Source organism: Aquarana catesbeiana, linkage group LG06 (assembly GCF_042186555.1).
Source record: "Aquarana catesbeiana isolate 2022-GZ linkage group LG06, ASM4218655v1, whole genome shotgun sequence".
Taxonomy (NCBI): Eukaryota; Metazoa; Chordata; class Amphibia; order Anura; family Ranidae; genus Aquarana; species Aquarana catesbeiana.
This window is the reverse complement of record NC_133329.1, coordinates 153,818,081-153,831,411: the sequence shown is the minus strand read 5'-3', so window position 1 is coordinate 153,831,411 and position 13,331 is coordinate 153,818,081. Positions and strand designations below refer to the sequence as shown.

At 43.4% G+C, this 13,331-nt stretch overlaps 1 protein-coding gene across 2 annotated transcripts in view; it reads right to left on the bottom strand.

The window, feature by feature from the left end:
* The window catches only part of PARN (poly(A)-specific ribonuclease), a 287,911-nt gene that overhangs the window by 268,174 nt on the left and 6,406 nt on the right, over positions 1–13,331 (bottom strand). The window contains exon 3 of one of the 2 annotated variants that reach the window (XM_073591083.1): positions 6,149–6,228. The exons of the other annotated variant lie outside the window; for it this stretch is intronic. Coding sequence (XP_073447184.1) covers positions 6,149–6,228 — 80 coding nt within the window. The remainder of the gene's footprint in view (positions 1–6,148; positions 6,229–13,331) is intronic. 2 annotated transcript variants of the gene reach the window in all.

The window sequence follows — 13,331 nt, the reverse complement described above, 5'->3', positions numbered from 1 at the left end:
TGTTCCCTTGTTAGATCTGATACCCCAGGAATAGTATTTTCTGGGCCGGATTGAAATTTGACTTCTGCATATTTATGATCCAACCCAAGGTTTCCAGATGACCTCTGGTTTTTCCGAGCTCGTCTAGCAATCTTTCCTTGGAGGGGGCAAAAAGTAGTAGGTCGTCCAAGTATGGAATTACCGCAATCCCCTGCATGCGAAGAGGTGCAAGTGCTTCTGCCATTATTTTTTGTAAATATTCGTGGTGCAGAAGAAAAGACAAAGGGGAGGGCCCTGAATTGCAAGTGCAGAACCTCTTTCCCCAAATTTAACGCCAATCTTAGGAATCTTTGGGACTGCGGGGCTATGGGGATATGCAGATAGGCATCTCGAAGGTCTATTGATGCCATAAAGCATTCCTTTGTCAATAGATTTCTGACCGTGAAGATGGAGTCCATACAAAATCTTTTGTATCGGACTGATCTGTTCAGTGGTTTCAGGTTTAGGATTAAACGAAAATTTCATTTAATGATGGCTTTTTTATCAGGAATATACGGGAATAAAATCCCCGATAAAGCTCCCCCTGTGAGACGTAAGTCATAACCCCCTGATCCATCAGATGCTTTAATAGGGTCTTCATTGCTAGGGATTTTGTTACATCTCTTGGAAGATTTGTCACAAAGTACCTTTCTAGGGGCAGATCTGAAAATTCTATACTGTGACCCTGGGCTAGCATATTCAGAATGTACTGGTTTTCAGTTATGCTTGCCCAATAGGGGAGAAAGCCCTGCAGTCTTCCCCCCCACCTGTAACCGGCTGTCATTGCGTCTTACTGGTTGACGCAGGAGGATGGAAAAGGACATTTCCTTTGCCTTTTCCCCTCTGCCCTGACCAATTTTTCTTTTTCTCTTGAGGTTTGTTTTGTTCCTGAGCCCTTTGAGGACGAAAAAAAAAAAATGTTTGACTGGTTGTTTCTTCTTTTTGACACGAAAAGATTTCTTTTTATCTGCAGTCCTGTCCAGAACTGAATCCAAATCAAGGCCAAACAATAAGTCCCCTATAAAAGGGACTCCGCATAATTTATTTTTAGATGCTGCGTCCCCCTGCCAAGTCTTTAGCCATAAAGCCCGTCTAACAGAATTAGCAAGGGCTGCAGCCTCAGCTGTCATCCTGATAGGCTACGGCTGCTGAGAGTAGAAAAAGAGTCAAGGATTTCTTGCTTAGGGGAATCTGCTATTATGAGCTCTAAGCTGATTTACCCAATATTCCAAGTTTCTGGAGATGCAAGTAGTTGCCTTTGCTGGCTTAAGGTTGCCCATAATGGATTGCCAAGTCTGCTTGAGCTGTTGATCCATTTTTTATCCATGGGGTCTTTTAAGATCCCCATGTCCTCAAATGCCAAATCAGTAGATCTTGACACCTGAGAAAAGGCTGCATCAAGTTTTGGAACCTTATTCCAGAGAGCCGCTGGTCTTCATCAAAAGGGAACCTTCTCTTAGGAAACCATTTTTCTCTAGGGCTCATATCAGGGTCAGCCCATTCCTTTCTGATCGTTTCAGAAATCACTGCGTGGACTGGAAAGGTACGGGACTTGGACTCGCTAAGCCCTGCATACATTTTGTCGTGTAGGGACATTTCCTTATGCTCTTCCTCTAGGCCTAGAGTAGCATAAATAGCCTTTAAAAGGCCGTCCACCTTATCCAAAGATAACTTATATTTGGAAGACATTTTCCAGCTCATCACCATCCTCATCTGATTCATTAGAATGAGATGGGGAAAGTCTTTCCTGGTTCAGAGGACCCATTTCTGCCTCCACTGCCGGGACTAACAGTGAGCCTTGAGAGGACTGTGAGGTAGTGGGACGACTTGCAGATGGATTAGTGAGTGAGGATCTGAAGGATTGAATGGTAGCATTCAATTCCTTTTTAGCAGATGTGATTAGATCACTGCATGCAGAAGTGGTTTCTTCCCTCACCAAGGAGTCAATACATGTTTGACAAAGTATTTTTCCAGCCTTCATTTAACTTAATTTTGCATGAAGGACATTTCTTTCTAATCCCAGGGGCAGAGCTCTTGGCCTGCCATGATAAGGGAAAAAGAGAAAAAAGACACACCATCTTTTAGAGTCAGCTTGATTATTCAAGATGTGAGAAAAGCCACCAGACTCATGTGCCCTGACAGGCCCCTCCGTCACCAGGGGGAAAAAAATACCCTCAAGCTTCACTAACATTTAGAGAGAAGAGGGCTAGAGAGACCCCACAGTAAAACTGAGCAGAAATAACAGTCTGCTCCTTACCTGGGCCTTGCTGGTGCCTGTGCCTGTTCCACTAGCTGTGGTTCCTGAATCCATGCTGGAAAACGCCGGTTCCAGACTCCAATAGCACCTGTGCGCCGGACCGGAACCGGAAATAAATAGGCACCAGACCTATTCCTCGCTCCTCCCCCTGCGCTTCCGGCGGAAATGACGCCTGCTCCTCGGATGCCGCCCCACTTCCGGCGGATGCAGTCCTCTGACTGCCCTTCCCAAGATGGCAGCGGCGTCAGGGAAAAAAACATGTGCTGGACAAAAAAAAAAAAAAAACCAAGTGCCTGTCATGCCTAACGCCCCCGTCCAGGAGCAGCGATACCTGGAGCAGTCCTGGCTCTCCCCGAGCACTGACGAGGGAGAAGGAGCCCATCCACCCGGCACCCGTAAGCCTGTGGAAAATGGGAGGAATTGGCTCTCCTGAGGTAAGAAAAAAAATAAAAAATAGTGGAGTAGGAAGCCTGTTCTCTCAGGACAGAACCTTGAGAGCTCCAAACTCCCACATGTGTTCCCGCCGGAGGAAACACATAAACTGATGATGTGGGAAGGAGCCTCCTTTTAAAGTTTGGTGGAGGTGTGTTTCCTGTCAAGTGGGTGGAGCCATGCTCTCAAGGTGCTGTCCTGAAAGACGTTAAGGGAAAAATGGTACTGGTGCATCCCTAGTACCTGGGTAGAGTAGTCAACATGTAAGATTATTTAATCTGGATGCAAACATTCAGCTCAAGCGTTTCATGATGTAGCACATATAGACAACACCATTGTAAGGATTATTGTCTGGGACTGTATTCATTACTTTGAATAAAATAGCATTTTTTGCCGTCAGTGCGCTTGGTATTGGTATTTAGGACTAGGTTAAGGCATTAGGTTACTACCTAAAATCAGTAACAGATTTGTTTTGTTGGATGTGCTAATCTGTTTTCACAAAATGTTTGTGCCAAAACACGCAAGATCTAACTTATTTCATAAGAATCTACAGCAGTGGTTCTCAGCCCTCCTAGTGCCATGACCCCTTGATAAAATTTCCCAAGTTGTGGGGACCCCTAAAATTTATTATTTTAATAATATGGATTGTCAGCACCCAAGGCAAGACGAATAATTTTCGCCCCTAACCCAAGGATATTTAGCGCTCCCAGAGTAGCTTCCACTTGTACAGTATTAAAACCCCTTATTTTTTTTGATTTGGATACCACTCTTTGTTCTCCTTTCTTTCCCTTTTATCTCTCTACCCTCATTTGTCTTTCTCCATCCCTCTCTAGCAGTCTCTTGTTCTCTTATTAGTGTTCTCTCCTTTTTTCTTTGCCCCCCCCCCCCTCTTTTCCGCTCCCTTCCATGTAGCCTCTATTTTTATTCCTTCTCTTGCTCCTTGGTGGGGGTGGGGGGGGGGGGGATGGGATGAGTGGCAGTGTTGGGGGGAGTTCTGATCAGCCAACTTAGGCGCTCTCGATCAAGGTCATCTGCTGATCTGAGAACTGTAGTGGGGACTTTTAATGCCAACTATAATCACAGGTAGTGTTACTCACTTTGTCTCCGACTTTGGGGGTGTCTTGCAGGAATAACACCTATGCCGAAATCAGGAGATAGGGTCTCCTTCAGACCCTCCCACTTCACATTCACCAGTCAGCTGACCCGTAGTCTCTGCCCCCCCAGCCCTGCCGTGAACTGAATGGGCTGCTGCAAAGAGGCTGAATGGGCGGCCACAGGCTCCACGAACAGCCCAGCCAGGCAGCCTTGAAAAGGCTGGGAGGGCGGTGCAGGCTTCAGGAACAGCCCAGGATTCGGTGACCCCTGGCAAAGTCATTCAACCCCAAGGTTGAGAACCACTGATCTAGAGGCAGAAATTTCTAATTTTTAAACTGACACACAAACAAAACAAACCCAGGTTGCCAAAGGTAATAATGAAGAAACCATTTAACTGGACACTTGATAGAAATTAAGATTTACTTCAGGCAAAGATATGACAGAAGCTCAATCCTTTCTAGGAATGGGACCATGTTAGAGGCATCCAGCAATCAGAATGTAAATTGCTTACCCACTTATCTACCAGAACCATTTATGAACAGCAGCTGGTACACAATTGTAAACACACACAGCTGGAATAGCAGCTAGGAATGCATTAAATTATGTTGAGCAGGTAAAGTGCATTAGTTCCACAGCCTGTCAAAAAAGTATTGCCCTGGCCATGTATCCTAGGCTATGCTGTTCCACCTGCAGACCATGGACCAGCATGGCCGGCATCAATGGATGGAAATGGAGCAAGACAAGCAAACGTCCATTTGTTGATTTCTTTGGCGAATGAACAAAAATTAGCATAGCAAGTTTCAACAGGTGGAACATAGGGAGACCAGCAATGGTCCATTAGAAAATCTCCCCTTTGGCGAATGGATATGTGAGTGAAGTGTATTGTATCACTTCTGGGTTTCACTGTCACTTTTTTCCACCTGATGTAGTTGAGAATTAAACTGTGCTCCACTCGTTTCAGTGGATGTAGGTGAGGCATTAGGGGTCCAAGAACCCTGATATCTCAGTGAAGAGAACTTGTCAAAGCAAAATCCAGCCACACAAAACGAAAGTTAAAGTAAAACCAAGTCAGTTTTCTTGCTCGTCATGTTGGGTATCTATTTACTCATCACAACTATCTTTTATATTAAAACAAAAAATTGCATTTGTGTGCAATAAAGCCAACTTATTTAAAAACACATTTTTAGTAAAAAATGAAATACGTGCACCATTAAGTGACAAATTTACATTTATTCTCCGGGGTCTTGCTTTAAGAAAATGTATACTGTTTGTGGGGGGGGAGAACTAATCTTGGAGCCTAAAAGATGTAGAGTTTAACATGTATGCCAAAACAGATAAAATGGCCCTGACAGACAAGTGATTAAACCTTCTCTAGTTTGGGAATGGTGATGAAAAGGTTTGAAAAACTATATCTTGAAAGCTAAGGAAAGGAAAAGCTTGTAAGGAAAGCTTATTAGCAAAAAAGGGATTGTAAAGTTTTTTTTTCTATAAAAATAAAAAAAAAAAAAAACGTTCTAGTTACCTGCCCTGTGCATTGGTTTTGCACAGAGTAACCTGGATCCTCCTCTTTCTTCCATGCCCTGAAATCAAGCCACTTGCTATTGGGGTACACAAGCTGAGCCGCAGCTCCCTGTGTCCATTCAGACAGAGTTTGACCCAGCCCCACCCCCTCTTTTCATTGTCTAGCTGACTGACAGCAGCAGGAGCCAATGGCCCCACTGCCATGTCTCAGCCAGTCAGGAAGGAGCATCTCGGACAGCCGAGACACACGTGGGCATTGATGGACAGAGGTGGGGCTCAGGTGAGTATTAGAAGGGCTGCTGCACACAGAAGGCTTTTTATCTTAATGCATAGAATGCATTAAGAATATATAAAAAAAAAAAAAAACCCCATACACCACACAACCCTTCTGACATTACAAGCTCTCTAAACTGAAAAGAGGGGACCTTTTCTTTCCCTCCATCAAAACAGCACCTTGTTTTCATTAATTTCTTTGTATTCACCCTTGTTCTGAGGTCTTTAGCAACAAGATTAAAAGCCTATGTTTGTAGCCTGTTAATCCCCAAGTGTGTCTACTGCAACCCAGTGCAACACTTTTACTTAGAAACAGTAACTAAAGCAATCCTAAAAATATGTGATGTAGACATGAATAGTACAAATTTGTTAAAGCAATGCACTTCGTTATCACTACATAAATATTTTCATGTTTAAACATTCCAACTGCAATAGTAAGGCAGCCAAATTGGGAGTTAATGGTTTGGGTGTTCAAAGCAACAGAATTGGGACTCTGATCATGTGGTTACTTTTCTGTAGAGCTTTAACCTGTGCTCTCTTCAGACAACTAACCTTCTTCAGTTTCTGGTACCTTTCTTCTGGTGTGTCAAAGCCATTTGTTAAAGTGCTAACAGATGGACCATCACTTATTCCTAAAAAGTGGGATAAAAGTAACATTAAAAAAAAAATAAAACGGGAAAAAAAATAAACACACACACACACACACACACACTTAGAGTTTAACATTTCTTGTGGTAGAAAAAGTTAATAAAAAAATAAATAATGTTCAAATAAAAAACGTACACAAATTGCAACACAATACATACTGTAATTGAAAACTCTTAATTACCTCTGTCAGTCTGCAGCCACTGTAATTTTCTATAAAATGCACAATGCAATGTGACTACCTGGAGGTGGTTTGCACACAAACTATACAGAAAGCCCCCCAGATAGGTCATTTCTTATAAAGGTAAGTTTATTAAAATCTACTCAAAGGTAGGAGGAAAAATCTCACTATAAACAATCACAAGGCGATTGGTCCGCTGGTAGCAGCTTCCAGGTCCTAGGAAGAGGACGTACGAACGGTTCGTACGTCTTCTTCCTAGGACCTGGAAACTGCTACCAGCGGACCAATCGCCTTGTGATTGTTTATAGTGCGATTTTTCCTCCTACCTTTGTGAGTAGATTTTAATCTTGGTTTTTATAAACTTACCTTTAGGATAATGCACTAGGCTGGTGCGCTCTCTTTTTCTTATCGTTTATCACTAGGATTATCCCATCCTGGAGAGCAGCAAGGCCAAAATACATTGTCCTTTCTGAACCCCTGGGATCATCTAGCTTTCATACCTGTGCGCAAGAGTAATTGCTTCTTTAATAGGTCATTTCTTACTTGTGCGACTGGCTCACTGACTTTTCCAAAATCTGCACCAAGATACAAGTCTGATTTTGAGCATCCCCTGCAAAATAAATGTTTTTGGCAAGATACTCCCAAAGGAGAGGAGAGAAAAAAAAAAAAAAAAACACACATCTTAGGCCCCTTTCACACATATGACTTGTCCCACGATTCTGTACTGCAAAAATCGCATGACAAGCCTTTCTCCTAGATTTTCAATGACTACCATTCATTTTGGCACAACTTTAAGTCGCACTTTAAGTCGCAAACCCTCAAGTAGCATGCAACTCGTACCTGAATATAGACACTATTTCAGTACAACTTTGTAAGCACAAGCTGAGGGTCAAAGCATTTGTAAACCCCAACCCTGTAAAGTTGTACAAAGTAGTACCGATCCCAAATCGCGGTAAAATCGTGCACCTTTGAAGTAGCACAAGTGTGAAAGGGTTCTAAGAGGAATGCAGACTCTGCCAATTTCCTCAGAGCCCTGAAGGCTTCTCACTGCTCTGCAGGTGCAGCAGCTGAATGACAATTATAAAACCACTCCCATACAGATTCACTCCGCACATGGACAAAGGCAAACCGCCATTCCTTCAGAACAAAAAGTTTGATAAAATCCCTGCAATGTACATAGACCATCTAGAGAGGAATGTTTATTTCTCAACAAAGTGGAGTTGCTTAGGAGCAAAAGCTTTGTGTATTTTGCAAATGTAAAGAAATCACCAATCTCCCCAGTATTGAAGAGCTGGATCGGCACCGCATCCCTATTGTTCCTATACACCAATTACTGCTCTTTACTGCCCTGTTCCCAACATCCACAACATACAGCCCCCAATGTACAAAGTCACATCTCTTGATATCAATATTTATCAAGTGCTTAACAACTTTCATTGTATGACCAAAGTTGGTCTGGTTCACGGTTAACACCCAGAGCTAAGGGCACCTCATCAAAAAAAAAAAAAAAAAAAAAGGGTAGAAACAGAAAAAGAACAGAGTAACAGGGACTTTAACGGTGCCAACAAATCCTGAAAAATGCTTTCACATTAAAAATGTAAATTTTGATACAAAATATGTTTGAAAAAACAAAATTACTACAGGTGGTACATCACTTCTTACAAAGGCAATAAAAGCAAGGTGGACAAGAAATACATAGGTTCAAACCAGATTTGAGAGAAATTGCACATTAGCCCAACATGTTTCGCTGATTGCTTCTTCAGGGGACGTGCAATTCAAAGACAAATTGGTATGACAAACTAGACAATATGAAGAGAGAAAAAAGACAATTTAGATAAAACTAATATTGAATGAGATTTTTAGGCATAAAGACAAGTTTGGTAATGTCTTAGCCACCACTAAAGAACCTCCAACCACACAAGAACTCAGATAATTTGACTTAAGTGTATCAAAATGTGCTTTGTATATCTCCAAGAGATTTCCTCCATATATCAATGTTCCTCAGTGTTACTGTTACCCTTCATCTCATACCATATAAAGTACAGGGGGAAACAGGAGATTGCAAACTATAAAATACTTTTAATTTTAATCCCAACAGTAAAAAAAGTATAAAAAGTACACTCACATATTAAAGTGCCTGTCCCGGGACTCACATTAAAAATGCTTACATGCATAATAGCAATTTCCATCAATCCCTTTGATTCAGACCCAGCTCCTCTGCAGGATGACAGTAATTTCACGCCACGCAGACATTGACAGAGGAGCCAGGTCTAAATTGAAAGGATCGGTGGAGACTGCTCTGTTACAGGTGTAAGCTTTTTAAATTAGAGTGCTCAATCTGGGATGTCCCGAAGCAGTAAATATGAGGGGTGGAGCAACTAAACGAGGCTAAAACACACTCCAAATTGAACATGGGGAACGCCACTACAAAGCTGCCTGCAAGACCCTTCACCCACAAATGGTAATCGCAGAGACAAAAAAACTACATGGTAGAGAACGTTGTAAATGTGTAAAGAGAAGACCAGGTGGCAAGCCCTACAACTTTGATGCCAAATAGTCCAGGAAGCACTGACACTCCTGGTGGAATGGGCCTTAACTGGGAAAGTGAGAACCTTGCCCTTGATACCATAAGGCCTGAGAAATGATCTGACAAATCCATCTAGATTAAGTGAATCAAAAAGCAGCATGACCCTTGTGAGAACCCTTAATCCCCATACACACCATTAGATTTTCTGTAGATTTTTGTCTGCAGATTTACCAAAACCATATAATATATGAGGTCAAACTTGCAGAGTTTCAATTTGTATGCCATCAGGGAGGCCCTTGCACTACGTGGGTTTTGGTAAACCTGAAGACAAAAATCTGCAGAAAATCTAAGTGTGTATGAGGCCTTAAACAGAATAAAGAGGGAATCGGACTGTAAAAATGAAAAACGTTGACGTCAAAAACCTCGCACATCCAAAAAGTAAAGCACCTGCTCTTTAGGATGCTTAGGATTAGGCTATAAAGATGGCTACACAATATGCCGATTTAGGTGGAAAGAAGAAAGCATCTTGGGTAAGGAAAATGGAGGCCTCAACGCCACCTTATCCTGGTGAAGAACCAGGATTGGCTCCTTGTAGAAAAATGCCACCTACTCCAAGACTCTTAAGTGAAACTGGGCATAGGACTATTGCATTGAAAGGGACTACCATCTTCATTAGTGCCTTCATGCAGGCCTGAGTCAAAAGGACAGGGCTTGTACCGTCCACTGGACTCCAATTTCTTAGCTGACTGCTCAGAAGTATTCTGAACAGTCATAAAATGGAATACTACAGGTTCCCAACAATCCAAGAACCATAGCCAACACCTTAGTAAAAACCCTGGGGGGAAAAAGGCAGGCCAAAGGGTGAGGCCACAAATTGATAAGGGCTATCCTCAATGTAAATTGAAGAAACCATTGGTGATGATGGAAAATATAGATAAGTAAAGTAGGCATCCTTGATATCACCGATGCCAGAAGTCCCCTGGAATAAAACCATGAACAGGTTGAAATAGAAGCAGTGAGCTCCCCTCTTGGTACAGGTTTGGTGACCCCCTGGGACAAGAGTCTTTCCAGGGACACAACGAAAACTGCTCTTTTTTGCAAATCTGAAGATTCACAGTGCATATAGCAGGGAAGAGGAAAGCAGCAAAACTTTAGCTTGTAGCTTCTGAAAACAATGCTGCAGGCCCAGTCCTGTTTGCTTTAAACATATGAGCTATTGAGGCATTGTAAAACTAGAGTTGGACTTACCGGTAACTGTTTCTAGGAGTCGCCCAGGACAGCACTAGAGATAGGCGCCACCTGCGGAGGCAGGAAACATTCCACTCCATAAAGCGTGGCTTCCGTCCCTCTTTCCCAGTCTTTAACCGAGAACTTCCCCAGAACAACTTCTGAAACAAAAGCGCTCGTCCAAAAATTGACTTTTTTTAAAATCTTGTAAGCTTTCACAATAGCTTGTTTAATCCACCTTGCAATTGCGCCTTTCGAAGCTTGGAACCCCAATTTCTTTCCCAAATGCAAAATGAATAGAGTCCTGTGGAATTTTGACACCACTTTAGGCAAAAACCCTGGGTCTGCACGCAATACCAGTCCGTCTTCAAAAATTTGCTGGAAAGGCTCCTTAATGGAAAGTGCCTGCAGCTCGCTAATGCATCTAGCTATGGATATGGCCACACCAAAAAAAAAAAAAGAAAAAAAAGACAGTTTTGAGCGTGACCCATTTTAAAGGACAGCTCTTTCTTTTGCGACTAATTTTATCCAGCCTTGCAATACTGTCGACAGATCCCATTTTGACAGAATTTTGAACAGAAAGGGTCTAATCCTAGCTAACCCCTTAAAGTGGAGTTCCACATTTTGGATTCCTCTCCCCCTCCGGTGTCACATTAGGCACCTTTCAGGGGGTAGGAGGGAGCAGATACCTGTCTAATACAGGTATTTGCTCCCACTTCCTGGCATAGATCACCGCAGTGATTGCGTTGACCTACACCACTTCCGCCGCCTACCCAATCCTCCCCCGCTGTATTCTGTGAGACACAGAATACAGCAGGGACCTTAGAGGACGTGCTGCGCGACTCGCGCATGCACAGTAGGGAACCAGGAAGTGAAGCCGCACGGCTTCACTTCCTTATTCCCTTACCAAGGATGGCAGCGGCAGCAGCCGAGAGCCGAAGGACGGATCGGCTTCGGCTGCCGACACCGCGGGCTGCCTGGACAGGCAAGTGTCCATATATTAAAAGTCAGCAGCTGCAGTATTTGTAGCTGCTGGCTTATAATATCTTTTTTTCAGCAAACCTCCGCTTTAAAGAACCTGCTAACTAGCAGGTCTAACGCCAGGGGTTGCTCCAAAAATAACAGACAAGGCCGATACCTGCACTTTAAATGTACTAATGGCCAGTCCTTGATCCGCACCGTCTTGTAAAAACTCCAAGACGGCTGGAATACCTGCAGACCCCTTCTTGGTATCTAACCATGAACTGAAAACTTTCCAAAATTTAACATAAATTGCTTGGGTTACCTTCTTTCTACTAGTAAAAAAAGTGTTTACCACCCTGTCGGAGAGACCCTTAGACTTCAGGAGGCTTTCTTCAGACACCAAGTTGACAATTTCAAGGTCTGTATTTTTGGTAATAGAACTGGGCCCTGGGACAGCCGATCCTTCCTCTCAGGCAGCATGAGGGGAGGCTCCTCTGTCAGGCATAACTACATGGGGAAACAAAAAAAAAAAAAAAAACAGCCTCTTCGGGCCAATACAGAACCACTAGGATCATTGTGGTGCGCTCTTGAACAAACTTCCTCAGGACCAGAGGAATACGTTTGAATGGGGGGGGGGGGGCGGTGTCATAGCAAAATGCAAAACGTCTTCTGGGCCAAGGAGTCTATCCCCTTGGCCCCTACTTCTCTTTCCAGGCCCCATTTCTCTACCATTAGCTGGAAGATTTTCCTGTTTAGTGACCATTCTGACTCCTACACTTGGTGTCAGCTCAGAAAGTCTGCCAGTTGATTGTCCACTCCCTTTAGATGGACTGGGGATATTGACTTCAGGTTCCTCTCAGCCCAAGAAAAGATGGCACTCGCTAGTCTGATTAAGGATGGACACCTTGTTCCCTTTATTTTTGTTTAAATAAGACTGCTACCACACTGTCCAAGAGGACTTGTACGTTGTGACTTTTCAGCTCTCTGGCAAATGCCCTTAGCACTTCCCAGATCGCTTGCAAGTCCCTCCAGTTGACTGATCTTTGGCACTGTGCTTTCGCCCAGCGCCTGTTTAGCTATTCTTGACCCCCAGTGGGCCCCACAGCCCTAGGCACTGGCGTCCATGGTGATGCAGACGGACAGCGGAAGAGACCATAATAGACCCTGCACAAGGTTCTCTTCATCCCTCCACCACCACAGAGACCTCTTGGTCTTTGGAGATAGGCGGAAGGTCGTGTCCAGCGATTCCTGTCCTCATCCATCCCAGCTGTTCAGGATATTAGTCGGGAGACACCTGAAATGGGCCCTTGCCCATGGTACTGCAGGGATTGTTGCTGCCAGGAGACCCAGACCCGACATAGCTGAACGGATGGAAACTGGAAGTTTTTTTTTTTTTTTTTTTTTTTTTTTTTAGAACAAAGGCTGCTGTCTTCACCTTTTCTACTTTCTCCTCTGAGATAGATCTTCTGCGTCACAGACTTCACCAAGAACCCAAAATACTGTAAGACCTGTGTCAGGGTTAGGTTCGACTCCTCCCTGTTTAACAACCACCCCAGCTTTTCCAGAAAGGAAATGTCCACCCGCAGATCTCCTTGTAATTGGAGCACGGAAGGGTGCAAAAAAAATAAAAAAGGTCATCGACGTGTAGCAATAACTCTCGGCGGAGCTGCTGGTTTAAGCGGGCCTGTCCACTTATCTCTTTACCCCTCTTAAAAATTGTTCAATCCCCTTGGCACAGCTGTAGTGCAGTGTTGTAATGATACAAGTATTGACTTTAACCCACAATATATTGAATTTAACCCTGCAATAAAAAAAAAAAAAAAAAAAAAAAAAAAAAAGATAGTCTTGACGTCTTCAGTCTTCGCTAGCTAAGAACTTTTAATTGTAATCCACAAGGGGTTCCTCTTGGGTGTTGCGCAGTGTAAGGTAATACACTAAGGCAGTTATAATCCGGCAGACTGACTAAGTGTTTTCATATGAAGAAGACAAACATCTAGCATCCGCTCTTGAATATTGGAGTCTATGCAGATGTACTGTTTTCCAACTTAACTTGTTCTGTGGGACTATCAGTCCCAGCAACACTCTAACAGTTCTAAGTGTGTGTGTAGTATTAAACAAACTTCCAGGTGTTAACCCTCTCACCACACGGGATCCAGGCAGATGGATGTCCCCGTTTCAGCAATTCTCAGTCC